The 17,596-nt window shown below is 34.4% G+C and overlaps 1 protein-coding gene across 3 annotated transcripts in view; it reads right to left on the bottom strand.

Annotated features, from left to right (window-relative positions):
• Positions 1-17,596, bottom strand: part of FAF1 (Fas associated factor 1) — a 389,289-nt gene that overhangs the window by 125,505 nt on the left and 246,188 nt on the right. For all 3 annotated transcript variants that reach the window (XM_081054990.1, XM_081054992.1, XM_081054991.1), the window contains 3 exons: positions 9,362-9,488; positions 8,332-8,395; positions 7,297-7,378 (listed from right to left, as the gene is read on the bottom strand). In XM_081054990.1, the coding sequence (XP_080911116.1) occupies positions 7,297-7,378; positions 8,332-8,395; positions 9,362-9,488 (273 nt within the window). The remainder of the gene's footprint in view (positions 1-7,296; positions 7,379-8,331; positions 8,396-9,361; positions 9,489-17,596) is intronic.

Raw genomic sequence — 17,596 nt, 5'->3', positions numbered from 1 at the left:
TTTGTTAGGCATTCCAAGGAGAGTGTGGGAGAAACAGGATACTAGAAGATACACATACATAAAAAAGTACACAAAAGCTAACAGGCTGTAAAAATTAGGAGCTAAAGTTTATAAATTACATTGTGCTATTACTGTACTATGATCTTCTAATCATTGCCTGACACTCCACAACTACACGTATACAAATATACACAGTTCCACAGTCTCACTGCCACCAATTTCTCTTCAATCCATCCTACCAAACTGCTATCACATTACCTATTCCTGTACAGTCATGTGCTGCTTACCGACGGGAATACATTCTGAGAAATGCATCGTCAGGCTCCTAATTTTCACAGACTGTTAGCTTTTGTGTACTTTTTATATATGTGTATCTTCTAGTATCCTGTTATTAGGCAGTGGTTAGCTTTTGAAAATTTTTGAAGAGGGTGACACTAATAGCTGTTCTATAGTCATGTGCTGCATAATGACATTTTAGTCAATGATGAACTATATAGGACTGTGTATAGTGTATACTCTAGGTGTGCAGTAAAGCGGGCTATCTAGGTTTGTGGAAGTGCACTTTTACTGATACGTATACATATTTGAAGATTTTTTTAAAAATCACGGTTAAAAGTAAAAATATATAATAGTGGTTATATTCAAGTATAGGATAATGTGGTAACTCATTTTCTACTTTAAATGCATCTGTATTATTATTATTCTGCAACAAATATTTTATTTGTATAATGAAAACAAACTTTAAAAAATTACATTAGCATCTTACTTCTTATCTAACACATGTGGCAGGATACTATCCTAGCTGTCATATAAAATTACTCTAAAAACACTGTCTGTCTTTAAGGAATTTAAATTGAAAAGAAAACAAAAGACAAGATGAACAGACTGGGCATATTTGCCAAAGCACAAATAAGTTTGTTGGCCTAGTTTTTCTGGATGAAGGCATGCTGGAAACTCACTAACTATAGCTGTGGCTTCAGATTTGTGTAGAACTTATTTTTCTTAAGAAACATTTATCAGTGATGGTATTTAAATTTGTTTTAATAAGAGGAAGTAGAAATAGCACTCCTTTAAAATGGACTGATTAAAAAAAAAATAAATGCAATAAACAATAACAATCACTGTTAAAGCAAAGCATTCATTTTAATGCTATAAATACTCATAGAGGTTCTCAAAATTCCTTTCTGGAATGTTCCTATAGCTAGTTCATGAATTACATGAGAAAATCAATTTTGTTATTTTATAAACATTTCTCAAATTTGTTCCAAACTGCTTAATAGCACCTTAGCCAGTGCTGGGTACACTTATAGGTAGCATCCCATTTAACCCTTAAAACAACCATATAAAGTAGATATTATCATCATGATCATCTTTCTCCTCCCCCCCCACCCACATTAGAAACAGGCTTATTACTTGTTTGGAGTTATTAAGTGGGAAATCAAGAATTGAGCACTGGTTTCCTTATTTTATGTGTAATATTTGGAAACGGCACTGGGTCTGAAATCAAGATCCAAGGAAGTGTAACAGAATTACTGATATCAAAGCCCAGGCTCCCAAGGGGATGCTGGGAAAGGAACAATCCTTCACGTGGGAGATAAACCCTGGCACTGGGATTTTTATTGCTGTTGATTTTTAGTTACTACAAATGTCTAAATCATTCTTGGGTAATTTTTTGTGAAGAGAATTCGGGATAGCAGGAATGAAAGGAAGGGAGGTTATAAAGAGAAAAATAAACTTTTAAAAGGAAACTCCCAGGGAATCGTGATGTGGCCACTGGTAACTCTTCTGCAACTTTAATTAAGGAGGCTAACCATTGCTCTCATTTATCTAAGGATAAAATATAAGCTTCACTCAACAAATATCTTTTAAATGTTAGGTAATGCTAGGAATCAGCCGCCTCGAAACCTTGGCCCTGGCTGATCTTCCCAGCCTCATGTCTGGCATGGTTTTTCCTTTCTTAATTTTTTGGTTTGTACTTCCCTCATGTTAATCATCTTGTCTTTGCTTTAGACCATTTTGTTGTTAATAATTCTGTTATTTGCCTAAGTTATGAGTCATCTTATAAGATTCAGATAAGAGGTACCTCCTCAAGAAATCTCCCTGAACTTCTCAGGTAGTTCTCCGTTTTGCTTCTATGTTGTACTATATAGATTTGTTTATATTGTCTTATCTTTCCCACTGGATTGAGTATCTCAAGGGCAGGAAACCTCTATACACCAGGTTGCATGTAATAAATATTTATGGTCTTCAACTGAATGAGCATCCTTAATAGTTAAGGGAAAAAGAGAAGAGGTCATAAAACTAATCAACCCACTGTCAAAAGTCAAAACTTTGTCTCAATATACTTAAACACAGAACTTAGAATACCTGTTTTACTGAAGTTGGAGCTCTGCTTTTGGACAATATTGTAAATTCCTCATGAAAAAGGCAGAAAGAACTAAGAGTACTACTCTCACCACCAAGTGCTTTTAAATGAAATCAGTTTGAAGCAGTTTTCATTAAGATGGATTGAATGTGGCATCGTGAGAAACACTTTATCAAATGTAGTGTTTTACTTAGTGATTAACTATATACCAGTTGATGAAGCTCCCCAAATCCTTTGTAATCCCACCACTCCAATAAACATTTAATGAGTATATAAGTTCAAAAAGCCTAGCAGAGGATTTAAACCTTCAATCTTGTTTTTATTTACTCTTGGAACTCAATTTCTCACTTCAAGTAAAGAATGCTGGTGCTTGAGGCTCATCTGTTGCCCTGGTAAAATTAATGTGCCTCCCACAGTTTAAATTAAACGTGATATTTAAGATGAAAGAAATTCAGTAAGAATGCCACAGTATCGGTCACACTTGCCTTAAAATATTTGAACATCAGCAAATTGTTTTCTTAAAAACGATTCATTCAGAAGTTTTAAAAAACAGTATTGAAAAAGATTTATTTAACTCCCAAACCTGGAAAGGAGAGATGAAGTTTGATAACCGAATCCTTCGGTACAGCAGTTAGCATTGAAAAGTGAGGTATGATAGTGTAGTATGAAGCGTACTTACCTGAGCTGGAACACCTGAGCTCTTATTTGGCCTCACTACTTAGTATTTACGTGTCTTTGGGCAAGTCATGTAATTTTTCTGAACTTCCTCATCCCTACAATGGTAATGTGATATTATATGTTCCTATTTCACTGGTTTGTTGTGGGATTCAAATAAGGAAAATGTTTTATAAACCATAGAGCACCATATAAATCTGAAGGTAATAAATGTACCTACTTAGATTTAATTTTGAATAATTTATCCATCATGTGGGTAAATTTTACTTAAGTTTTCAGTAATATAATAAACAATGCATAAACTGTTGATCTTTAATTTAGAAAAGAGAAATGAGGAAAGAAAAACCCCTGGACAAGGGGAGAAAGATAAAGACAGTTTAGGAATCCAAAGAGATCAGTGGATTTTGGTATGAATCTAATATGAAACAAAATATTTAATTATATGAGCCAATGATTTTCATCTGTAAAAGACTAAGACAGTAATCAAGAACAAAAATATCAATTGTTTCATTAGAAACACCTAGAAATTGATAAGAGTTTATGCTCCTCTGGGGAGCATCAGTCAGAATAAATCCAAATGCCAGTTTATTGTATCAGACACTTAGTAAAAGTCCTTTTTTCTATTATGTACTATATATTTAAATACGTTTCTTCATTTAAAATTATAATGTTTAAGGTATACACAGTGTTTCTTCCAGTAGCTTCTTAAATGAGATTTAAAAGATGTCTATACCTGTTTTGGGAGTTACAGTTTAAGTTACAAAAAACACTGACATTTTCCAGTTACTTCAACTGCTGAGCAATCTTGATAGAAAACAGAAACCGACATATCCCAAATACAACCTTATCAAAGAATGAATTGAAAAATAATAAATTATTTTAAAGCTATAATTAGCACTCTTTCAAATATGTTTATGTCCAACAAGTTATTTAAATATAACAACATGGCCATACAATGAGACACTCTATAACCACTAAAAATCCTATTATAATAAAGTATTCAATATTACTTACAAAGCATTCTTGCAAAAAAGTTTGATCTGAATTGAACATAGCTTTTAGACTTAACACCCACTTCTCAGGAAATATAGAGATGGAGGTACAAGTTAAATAATATCAAGGAATCAGCACACAAATCCAGAATTTGAAACAATGTGTAAGTCATTTAGCATGATTTCTTCACAAAGTGAACATCATGAAAAAAAAAAGGAAGAGGGAGTGCCTGCTTAAAACAGATTTAATAAATCTAACAACCAAATATAATTCATCATCCTTGCGTGGATCATGGTTACAAAAAAGACAGTTAAAGAGACATTTTGGGGACAATTGGTGAAGTGTGAGTATATCCTGGATATTAGGGAATTATTGTCTTGTTAATTTTGTTACATGTGATAATAGTACTGTGATTATGTAAGAGAATATCATTATTTTTGGAAAATGCATGCAGATATTTTTAGGGGTAAAATATGATGTCTGTAATACACTTTGAAAGGTTTAGCAAAAAACAATGAATATACAAGGGTATCCTAAGTGTTTTTGTTCAGTTTAAGTTTTTTATTATTATTATTATTATTATTATTATTATTAGTTTCAGGTGTACAAAACAATGCAATAGACATTTACACCCCTCACAAAGTGACAACCCCCCTTCCTCAATCTACCACCCCTCCGACATCGCACACAGCCGCCACAGTTCCACTGACCCCATTTCCTGTGCTGCACTCCACATCCCGTGGCTCTCTCTCTCTCTCTCTCTCTCTCTCTCTCTCTCTCTCTATATATATATATATATATATATATAGTCAACACAGTCAACACCCATTCACTATTCAGCTTCAGTTTCAGGTGCACATCACAGCGGTCAGGCATCTACACCGTCCCTGAAGTGGTCTCCCCAATAAGACAAGTGTCCATCAGACACCCTACAAAATCTTTACAACATTACTGATTATACTCCCCAAACTGTCCTTCATATCCCCGTGGCAATTTTGTGATTATCGATTTTGCCTTCTAATCTCCTCACCCTCTCCCCCATCCCCACCCCAGTTTAAGTTTTAACAATTTCAAACATTTAACTGCTTGCTACAAACTTAAATAAATCATATGAAACTTTATATTTCTTTTACATTTGTTTTTGTAAATTTGAACAGTAAATTTTAAATTTATTTTCTGTTCTAGTCAATGTTTACTATCTTCAATCAGAAAGAAATTAAAACATAAATTATCATAAAAAATTTATTCACCAAAATCATATTTAAATAATTACAAAAATGTAAATAATTAAATTTCAAATGCTGCTATTTTAGAAGTGAGTAGCAGTTAAACTTTTGAAGTTATTAAGGCTTAAAACTCCAATAAACTTTTAAATGTGCTATATATAGAAGAAGCAAATATGGCACAATTTTAGTAGTTATTAAATCTAGGTAGGCATAGGGAATTTGGGTGTTTACTGTATTATTGTTTTACTTTTTCTGTATTAAAATTGTTTAAATAAAAAGTTAAAATGTAATTAAGAAAATAATATTAATAGGTGAAAATAAGGTGTTTTAACAAAATTATTACATGATTAAATTTTATATTAAGTACGTACAAATGTACTCATTGAAATATAGAATAAAAATTATGGAAGCAACATATATCATAAAGTTAACCACTAATCTGTGTTAGAATATGTTCTTTTTGCTTTTCAATATTTCCACCAACCTGTACTTATGGAAACTATAAACATGTATTATCATAAACATGAATTTCTTCAAAAATAACTACCATTTTATATAGATTTAAGAGTTTTTAAAAAACAGATGCTTACGACAGCCTTTATAATGGGCTATTCCACTATTCTTAGGGTAAAGAACAGTTTATGCTTATATTTCTTAATCTGCTTCATTAAACTCTTAATGATAGCTCTAAGTTTGATCACTAATTATTGTCTTGGAATTCAATTTTTAAAATTTGTTTAGAACAAATTTTTCTTTAGGTCAGAGTTTTAACAGAAACTAGAAACTAACTAGAAACTACAAATTTCAGAGGCATCCTTGCGTTCTCAAAATCCTTGTACTCTCTCACCCGTTCTCAAAATTCCTTGCCTTCTTTAATTCCAGTAACTTAACTTTCCCTCTATTCCTTCTATATACTATTCCTTCCTCTCTCATTTTTCCTTCATTCATTAAACATAGAGTATTTATTATATATAGGGATGTAAGATACACAGTCACTGCTAGAAAAGAAAATGAAGTATCTTGAGAAGATATATATATATGTATATATATGTATACATATATAGACACACACATATGTATATGTATTTACATATACATACATACACACACACGGAAAGGGAGAAGAAGGAAGGGAGAGAGAGAGGGAATGAGAATAATTACAAGCAATGTGTTAAGTGTAACAATAAGATGAGTAGAGGGTATAACTGCAAAATACCAAAAGAGGCGGTGTAGTCAATATGAGAGTAATGGAAGAGTTAGGAAAGGTTCAGTCTCACAGAAAGAGCAGGAGTCAACCAGGTAAAGATCAGGATGAAAGGCATTACTTTTCAGTGGAAAGCATGAAAAAAGAATAAGATAACGGAGAAATACAAATGGTACACTACTGCTAGATTTACTAAGTGTAAGGCAGGTAATGCGAAGAGCTGAAGCTGTACAGATAGGCAGGAGCCCGATTACTAACATCTCAACTGCTGTGTCAACATATAAATAGAGTAACTACACAGAACCTTTTTGCTTAAGATGTACCTTCTCAATTTGTGTCATAAACATCAATCTACTTGATTTCAAGACCATAAAAGTCCATTTCTCCATTTAAGGAAGAATCTCTTTGTTGTCTAAAGTGACTTTTGGGGAAGAAGTATTGCAAGTTTTAAATATGTACTACTAGATGGAATAATCATTTTGGGAAAAGACTGAAGGACAAATCCTTTAGCAAGAATCTGTCAACCATGTAATGAAACTGAAAAGAACACAAACAAGTAGACTGGTCCTTTCTAAGCATGTCCAACTTTATTTTTTTTCTTACTAAAATCCCTGTTTCAGAGCTTGACAAGGCCTTCTGCGAGTCAACAGTACCGTATCATACTACTGCCCATCTGAAATGGGCATCTTGCTGATGATTAGGTTAGTAAATGAACCACAAACAAAATCAAGTCTTCAATCTGAAGAAAACCAGAAAACTATAGCATTGTCTCAGGCCTAGTGGTAAACCTCTGGGATACACTTTTTACTCAGAAAAGGTAAGATTGCACTTACATCTCGGGCTTTTACATAGAAGGCCTCTTGAAAAGCAGCTTCTAACGAGCCAATAAAAAATACAGGATGACAGTCACCGTATCTATAGGAAAAATTATGTCTATTAATTAAAATTCATTTCAAATTTACTTCAAAGTTTCACAAGTCTAACCAATGGCTTAAGTAAATGTCAGGGCTAATGTCTCTTAAGAACAGACCAAACATTAAAACGTTTCTTTAAAGGCTTGGGAATGAGCTTCATTAGTTTTTGGAATTCTTCTTGGTCTAAAGTGATATTTAGAACACTGGAATTTTAAGTACATCTAGCAAATGTATTTAATAAGTGCCACAAAACCATGCCATTTATAAGTATCAAGTCCTGGTTACCCACTTTCATAAGATTTTCCTAGTTATAGTGGCCTTAATCTTCCATTTTAGTTCATTTAGTCTGGAAGTCCAAGAGAGAGGGAAAAAAATGGTATCCTGCAAAGTTTCCAAAATATAACATCAGAAAGTAGAACTAAAGAGAACTATTTACATGAAATTTTAGGGTTAAGTATTTAAATTGTCTTTGTTTAAACACCTTAAGAGAATCTCAGATGCATACAGAACATGTTAGAGTAGAAGAAATGCTACATGATTTACAAACAAAAATTAAAAGAAAAATTCACTAACATTTAAAATTTTTATATTATCTTTTTATGTAATATTATTGTAAAAGATATTTCATTTGTCCTAGGATATACTAAAAAGTAGTATGCTATAATCTAGTCCTTTGGGAATACAGTCAAGATATTAAATTAGTGATACATTTATTATGCTTCAATAAAGATATAGAAATAAGATGAATATATCTCTGAAGTGGCATAAATGGTTTACTAGTTATCTGGCATTGAATACTACGTGTTTCTCTATCAGGAACATATAGATTGATAAATGTATCCTTTGACTATTTTAAGGAGAAATTAAAAACAATCAATGATTATAATTGCTCCAGAAAAATCAAAGTAGCATTAAAAGAACATCAATTTTATATAGTTAATGTCCTAACCCTACCTTGAAGAGAACTCTGCTGTAAATTGTAATAAGGCATCTCCTTCATTTTCTGCGTTTTCTGGCACTAAAAAACAAACAAAAGAAAAAACAAAAACAAAAAAAACAAAACAAATAGACACAAAAAACAAACCACATAACATCTAATCCCACATATAAGAAATATATTTAATCAATAAAGAGGAAATAAAATTTTAGCTTCTGTGATATATCTGAGGAGACATTTTAACTCGATATACATTGGATTTCATCAAACCTTACAAAAGAAACTTAGAAAAATTCCAAGCTCATAAATTTTGGAAAACCAACTGACACAATTCTGCTAATAAGCATTTAAAATACGTGCCAGACATCACTTAGGATTTCAATGTTTTCTTGAAATGACATCTTGTGATTATATTATATAAAAAGTATCTCAAATTATTTTAAAGACCTTAATAATCAGGGAAATAGTCAATGTTATGTAAATATCATATCTATTTCTGTCCACAAGAGTTCCCTAATTTCAGAGTAAATGAGCCATTTAAGGACTTTTTTTAATGGTCATTTTGCATATAGCAAACACTTGTGATTCTATAGTATGCATCTTATAAGATGGAAGTGAGGAAGATGGCACATTTAGTTTATTTTTGTCTTCCAAAGATGGGTACCAGTGAATGGAAAAGTAGTATTACTACTCTTAAAACTGGTATCCCCAGTAAGATGTGGGGAAACAAGTATGGTCACAGAAAGTACAGCTATTTATCCACCACGATGTTTAAAATAAGAGAGAGATTTATAACTAATTATACATGTAAAACAAAAGTTATATTCTCTTGCATTTTAATGATTTTACTATAGCACTGGGAAACGTTGGGCTTAATAAAATAAAAACTCAAGAGGCTCCAGTTCTAATGAATAATGCCTACTGGCTATATTTTCTCTCTCCAAACCTGAAAGTCAGAAAGACATTTTTAAGTTTACTTTTCTTCATAAGTTTCTGCACTAGGAGGGAGAATTACAGTGCTAGACCCAAAGAGCTATTAATACTCACTCATTGGAGATTTTCTCAGAGCAGATGACGCCATGCCGAATACTTCTCCATCATCCACCCCAAATTCAGAAGCATCTTCAAAATCATCTCCATCACTATCACTAACCATGTGAACATCGGTGCTTTGCTATTTAAGGAAAGTCCTGATTAGTTTCATATTGACTTTAGGAAATTAAATTCCAAAATATAAGTTACATAATAACATTTAGCATTATAAAAATTTTATTAAATAAATTTGCTAGAGCAACGATTAATGTTTTTCAGTTTAAGGCTTACATATATTTCTAAACTTGCAGTGATGCCCTAAGGTTAAAGGTTAGAGACTGAAGGAAAATGATGGATGCTTACAAACTCAATAAAGACAGGGACTTTTGTGTGTTTTATCCTTAGCCTACAGTAACACAATTAAGGGCTCAATAAATATTTGCTCAATAAATGAGATAGATACAATCAGAGTGATCAGAAACAAAGTAAGCTATAGGAGTCTTTCAAGACCAATCTATACTTGCCAGGTAAAGCAATGGTAGCATTTACAAACTTGCACTTTCTTACTGCAATGGTTCTCAACTTTCTCATTAGTGAATATAGTACATTATCCTCACAGTGCTACTGAAAGATAACATGAAATACACTATATATGAAAGCTCTTTGTAAAGTGAAGGCTATTAAATATGAGATGTAATAATGATGCCTCAATTAAACAAACATTTATTGAGAATATACTACACGCTGAGCACTGATACACACGTTCTGCTTATTTTGTTGTCAACAACATCAGCTGAGATTTAAGGTATTGCAATTAAAAACAACTTCAAAATAGGAAGTAGGCAGCTGATCGCTAGGTTAGAATGGGATTTCAAAAATATTGAGACTTAAAACATTCAAACTGAGTTGTGAAGACTGACAAATATTCATGCCTTGGATCAGAACGGGGTACCAGCTGGCTAAAAGCCCGTCTGTACTATGTTCAATAAACAAAGCCTACAAAGACGATTTAATAAATGAAATTTCTATCGTTTAAAATATGGCACTATGTACTTAAGTTACGAAAATGGGGAAACTCTTTAATCCTTCAGTCTATGCATAAGAGCCTAACTTAGATATAAGTATTTAACTTAGAAAAGCATTAAGAGAAACTTGACTCAAACACTCATAATACTTACCTATAAGGGAATGTTAGAATTTAGCCAGTCATAGAATCATAGATTTTAAAGTTGGAAGAGATTTTAAAGATCTCTCATCAATGGTTTTCAAACTTCTTTTCACAAGTTACCTCCTGCGCTTGCCCCCCAGGCAAAATATTATGTAAAATTACAGTGCACAGAATATATAAAAGGAAGGTCACTCTGGCTGATGCAGGGACAGGGCACTGGGGAGCCTAATGCTCCTGGGCTTGGCCTTTTCTTCCTTATATCCATCTCTTCAGCAGCTGGGGTACCTCTGAAGGACATCAGGAGACTATGAAAAAATTTCAAAAACTACTGATGTAGTGAGCCTACCAGCTCCAGCTCCAAATGAGGAAGCCAAGACATTTTCTCCATTTGCCTCAATAGGCTTGGCATTGCCTTCCTGAACATAACCAAGCATCAATGCCCAGAATTGTAACATTTTCCCTGTTATCTCAAAGACAATCTTCCCAATGGTTTGAACAGAGAAGATAATAAATGACTGGATGAATAAAAATGATGGTCCTTGCCCTAAGCAGTCTATTTGCTATTCTCACTGTATCACTATTTCTCACAGAAGCCTTGGTTCTACTTGCGATCCTAATCCTACTTGAGCGTTTTGCTTTGTGGAGCCGAGAACTCCTCCTTATTTTAGCAATGTGACAGCTTAAAAATTCAAAAACCCCTTCTTATTTCAAAACAGCGAGGATGCCTCCTCTACAAAACAACACATTTACTAAGACCACAACTGGGCTTGAATTCCCTCTGTGTTTCAAGGCAGGCAAATACCTGGAGAACGGAGTTCCCTTGAACTTTGAGGCTCAGTCTTAAACAGATAAAGGCTCAGGATCTAAAGCGCACACTGTATGTTCCTTTAGGATGCGTAACCCAGATTCACAGGCAAGTGGAAAGAAACAATGGTGCAGTACGACCAACCTTCTCACTCCCTCTACCAGCTAAACTACTATCTCAGCCTTCACTTAGTCTTGCCTAGTACTCGTTCGTCAGGCATCAGGTTAAGGAGGGTTGGAGGACACAGAGATGAAAAGAAAGGGATTGTTCTACATATCATCTTTTTTTCTCACCCCTTTTACCTCACTCCCCCATACCTATCTCCTTTCTCCTAATTCAGTTTTCAACCAAATAACAGCCCCTTCCCATAACATTAGGACTTTACCTCATACTTAGATGGTAATTAAATTCTGTGCCTATGTAACTTATTATTCATTTTGTCTTCACAAAGTATAGAATTCCCAAATCTCTTAAGATCCCAGAAAGCGAAATCCTACAACGATATCTTCAAAAGGAGGTATCTAAAAAGCCGATTTGTTGAAAAAAGTATATTTCAAATATGAATTATTGAAGTATCTGCAAGAATGAGCTACTTAATTATGTATAAGGGACTCCCAATCTCTTCACATTCTTTTTTATCAGCCATCTATCAGGTTAGGAAAAGCTTTTTCTAAAAAATGAGATAAACAATCTTTTTTCCTTAATGTTTGCTGATGAGAATAGATAATCTCTTGGTTCAGTCACGGCTGCCCTAAAATTCTTTGAATCCAGAGAAACTATTCATTCGGAATTTTAAAAACAACTAAAAAAAAAAATTTGTGATCCTATTTTAGCTGTTTACTATATTCATTTATTCCTTTTATCATTTAACAAACATTTACAAACCCCTACTAAGTCCCACACTGTCTGGACCTGTGTGAAAGATACAGACTATGCTCTCTAAGGAACGCCATATAAAATAGGAAGAGAATTATAATACCTTGTGATAAGTTTAATGACAGGTAAGCTCAAAGGAGAGCATTTAATGCACTGGGAATGGGAGGGATCAGAGCAGACTTCCTAAAGGAGCTAATAACCAAACTGTTTGAGACAAAAATTTAGAACTCCTACATACTTGGCACTAAGGCAAGCTTATAATTGAAGCAGATATTCCTTTCACCAACTATTACTTATGTCAAAGCGCCACATTAAAAGCTAGGGACACCGAGATAAAACATGGTACCAGCTTTCAAGAAATTCCCATTCTAAAGAAAGATATACTTATTTGCAAATATGTCTTTTTCAGTGTGATAAGAAGTACAATAAAGTATAACCAAATGCTATTGGTAAATAAAGGAGAGAGTGATTAGTTATTCTAGGACCAGTGAAGAACACTGTGCAAAGCTTCACATAAGTGCTAATGTTTAACCCACACCATAAAAAAAGATATCAGTGTTGCAGAGTGTGTGTGATGGAAAATTGGCAGGGAGGGAGTTACACTCCTCTAGGCAGAGAAAAACCTTAAGCAAAGAATTGGATATTTTAAAAAATTCAGAAGAGCAAACCAAATCATCAGCTCTGTGTATGGGAAAGGAATGTGGACTGGCAGTAAGGGCAAAAGGTGTGATGTATTTAGATTGTGGCAGTTCCTAACTTGGCACACTAAGGTATTTGGACTTGAAGAGTACTCTAATGGCAATAGGGAAATCGCTAAACGTTTTTTGGCAAAGGAGTGTTCAAGGGAACAACTCTGAGGGCCGTGTGTTTGCACGCATGCGTTTGGGATGGTGTAGCAGCATATGGCAGATTAGAGCTGAACACATGAGAAGGGAGACTTACTTCAAAGTTCCAAGTGAGAGGACTTGAGAGCCTATATTTGAGCAGTAGCAATGGGAATTCAATGAAGGGGACAGATTTAAAACATACTTCAGCAGAATTGATAGCAACTGTTGACCAATTAGATTTGAAGATGAAAAAAATGGAAGAGGCAAATATGACACCAAGATTTGGGTGACTGAGTGGGTAGAGAAGGTCAGCTCTGGTGAGGGAGGATACTGAGGCCAGTTCTCAGATAGAATAAATTTGAGGAAGCTGTAGGACAATCAGGTAAAAACATCGAATAGGCAGCTGGAAAAAAATCTTCTTAGCAGCTCAGGAAATAGGTCCAGAAAGGATTTAGATTTGGAAATAATCAGCGTATGAATAATAGCTGAGGTTACAGGAATGAATAAGAATCACTCGGTTAAAAAATAAGGGAAGAGAAATGATAAGGATAAAAGTTTATAAAATATACGAGATTTCTCATAAATATTTCAGTTGGGGAAAGAAAAAAACAGTAAAAGAGATGGAGAGATAGCTGTCAAAGATTAGAAAGTCAATTGAGAAAGAGAATCTTAGAAGCAAGGTCTGAGAAAATTTCAATGGAGACAAGAACTGTGTATAACCAGGTTCAGTAGGATACGAATTAAGAAAGAGCAAACTATGTATGGTATTATGACAAAAACAAAACAAAACAAAACACGACAAAGAAACCGGAATTAATAATCAAAAGACCTGGCACTGAATACTCTACCAGTCTCTGTATGACTTTGGGCAAGTGTCTTCTCATCCCCTCAGTAGAATGTGACTAATATTGACCCACAAACGTGGCTGTAAAAATGAAGACATGGCAAAGCATGACATCTTACAAAAACTATTACCTGACTCTAAGAGTTAAATTCAATTTTAGTCACATGGTAGAAAGAAACCAAGTTGTAGTGAGTTAAGTAAATTGAAGATGAAGAAATCGAGTCATTCAGTACAGATCACTCTATGAAGCTTGGCTGTGAAAAAAAGGAAAGATAAAACTAAAGCTTCAGTGGAAGCTGAGTTTGAAGGAATCTATATTTTTTAGGATGAACAGATTTGAACATGTTTTTAGGATGAAGAGAAGGAACCAATAGAGGGGGCAGAATAAAAATGCAAGAGGCTCCTTTTATCCATCCCACATTGTTGGAGAGGTTAGTGAGGGTAGAATCAAGATAATAGAAAAATATAAACTTTAACAGCAAGAAACTTCTCAACAAAGTAGAGTAACAAATTTGATGCAGATATGAAAACACCGTTATTTGAATAGAAAAAAAAAGGTTCATAAAAATCTCGATGTATGACATCAATTGGGACAGTTTCAAAGTATAACAAGTCCCTCAGTGACTGGAATGAACAGTTTTTGGCTTGGGTTGACAATGAGCATCGATGTGCATAAGGAGATAGATTTTAGGGGAGACATGTTAAGTTCAGTTTTGTACAGAATAAATCGGCAGTGGGCATTCAGATAGAGATGTTCAGGAGGAACTGGATTGCCATTTAGCTTGTCTGCCTTATCTTGTATCGTTCTTATCTCCTCTTTCTTTTTCTTCTCCTGCATATCCTATTAGTTACTAATCCTACTAATTTTTCCTCCAAAATATTTCCTAAATCCATATCCTTCTCTGTTTTTACTAATGATGCTCTAGCTCAGGATCTCATTATCTTTTGCCTATACCAATATAATAGTCATATCTGATTTCTGTCTCCACTCTTGCTTCCCTTACATCTAGCCTCTGCAGAGCAGCCAAAGTGCTCTTCTCTAAAAGACAGAGAAGACACCCCCCTCCCCAAATCATTCTCCACTTAACAGCTTTCTATGACTTCCCAGAGTACAAGTTCCCCACTAGACATAAAAGAACTATTCACCTTAGCTTCATCTCTTATCTTTCTTTGTCTCCCATTTTATTTTGCACAAGCACCAAACTGCACTCATCTCTCCCTATCAATCAGATCATGCCGTTTCCTTTGACTGGGATATTATTTCCTTGTTTCTTCATTTGGCTGTATGTGATTCATTATTCATAATTTGGTTTGGATTTCAACTCCTCTAGTTTTTCATCCTTTTTTTTTTTAAGTATTCATTCATAAATATTTTTTCTGTGGCTGGTAAGTGCCAGGCACTACATTAGGTGTTAGGGCTACACAGGTAGATAAGGTAGACAAGGCTTTTGCCTGCAAACATTCTTAAAGGTTAAGAATATTTGTGCTTCCCCAGTGTCTTGTGCTTGCCTCAATTTTCTCATTAATTACATAATTATCAATTTATAGTCATCTGACTAGCACATAGTGAGCATTCAATAGATGTTACCTTTACTGAAGTTATAAACAATGGTTTTAACATTACTGCACTTAAATTTTGTTTTTTGTTATTCTTGGGGTATTCCTCCACTGTCAACTGAGGACTGGACAATTCCCAAGGAGTCTGGGACCAAGAAGTCCCTACACTGCCCCACCCAAGCAGCTTGGAAGAGGAGAGACAGGTACCTAGCTAAGTACCGAGAGATACAGGAAGATCATTAAAGGGGGGTTCAGGAGCAATGGGAGGATGGGAAGGAAAGATAAAATGTTAACTTATAAAAAAGAAAATGTAATTGCAGGGCCAGAAGGAGAATGTAAGAAATAAAATGTCGCCAGGTAGAAGACGCATAACTCTAACCCATAAAATTCAAAACTTGAATTTAAGTACTGGTTTCAAATATCTCCTTCCTAACTTAAGGAGATAGTAAAGACAGTCGATAGTAAAATGGTGATTATCTTGAAAAATATCAAGTCATGTAGGAAAAGGGTTAAAACTAGAAGAAAGAAGCAGAGTGACTGGGTGGAAGCTATTAAGGACATAGGTTCCAGTTTAATAATAAGGACAGAGCTGCTCAACAATGGAACTGGTTGCCTCATGAAGACAGAACCCTATCATTGGAGTTAAAACACCTATCTATTTTGAGGGGATGTTCTGGGTGAGCTCTTTCAGCATACAGGCAGTGGCCCTAGTGTTGGGCACCTAGAAGACATTAAATATATGTTTAAATGAATGAGGGATGAATGGATGGAAGAGTAGAAATCGAACATGAAATCCCTCAATAACATAAAAACCAAGCCTATGATAACATAAAAACCAAGTCACAGCTTCTTTCTCATTTCTCAAGAGCTCACTGCAGGAGGTGGTATTTACTTACAGTTAGTTAGCCAGGGAAGGAAAAATAATGGACTCATCTCAGATAATCAGATTTCAAGATATTCCTAAGGCTGTGGCTGTTTTGGTTTGGCAAAATTGCCTAACCCCATTCTACTTTCTCTAATTAACCTAAAGAGTGTGCCAGCCTCACAAACACTACTCCTCACTCTATGACACTGACTTCTTTTTGTTGCAGGGATAGTTCAAAGAATACATATGATGAGGGTGACAGAAGGAAATAAAATAAAATAAAACAGGTATCTGTCAACTCTCAGAGCATGGAAGAATTAAGAATTTTGGGTGGAGCTAGTTGGCCACCTTTCAATGTTAGTGGATTTATCCAGTAAAGAGTTGAAGCATAACCTACTTTTGCCATTAAAAATATACTCAGAAACATTAGAAAGAAATATGTCAGTCAATTATTTTTGGCAATTTTTTCCAAGCAATGAAACAGTATCATTTTTTCTTTCATGAGGATTAGTGAGATAAACTGCTGGAAAAAATGGTGTGGGCTCTTTAAAAGAAATTAACATTTTTAGAGGTCCAAGAAAATAGTACTGTAGTATTATAGCAGGGGGAAAACCTTCTTTCTTTGTTGATTTCTAAAAAATGTTAAAAACCAGAGTAGCAAATTATCATTTTCACAGGATGATCACAGATGAGAATTTTACTTGCGCAGTCTCATTTCTCTTTCACATATTTATTATAAATACATACTCAGAGGATGGGGGGAGAGGTGCTGGGGCAACTCCCATAGAAAGCACCCAAAATATATAGTCAGCTTAAACAAAAATTTTGAACCATATTTTGTATAGAATGTAAGTGGAAAACGGTTTTACTGAACTAGGCCAAGCTTTTAAATACCTGGATCACGCTCTAGCCTGAAAAACCAGGTGTAAAACTTTCTGCGCTATTTAGTTATGACGTTTGTTGCATACACTTTTTAAGTCATGGTGATGACTTTTCCTAGAACATGGTAGGAGCATAATAAATACTTTTTAAATGAATAAACTGTAATGTGCAGGCTCACTTTCCCATTCCCTTATAACCAGTCATAGTTGGACACAGGGTGCTATTTGTAGGCATGGAAAAGATACTGCCTTTTAATACTGTTCAGACCCACAAAGACACACTCAGGCACATCACACAAACACGCATGTTCAGTCTTATCTGCCCCTTTTGTTTCTATAGCACCCTGTGTGCACTGACTGCTATCATTGCATTCATTACATTATGTCATTATTATTAGTTTCTATCGCTTTTGATTCTGAGACCTTG

This window comes from Rhinolophus hipposideros (assembly GCF_964194185.1).
Source record: "Rhinolophus hipposideros genome assembly, chromosome: 8".
In the NCBI taxonomy this organism is placed as follows: Eukaryota; Metazoa; Chordata; class Mammalia; order Chiroptera; family Rhinolophidae; genus Rhinolophus; species Rhinolophus hipposideros.
Note: the sequence above shows the minus strand (reverse complement) of the source record. Positions and strands in the feature narration are given on the sequence as shown.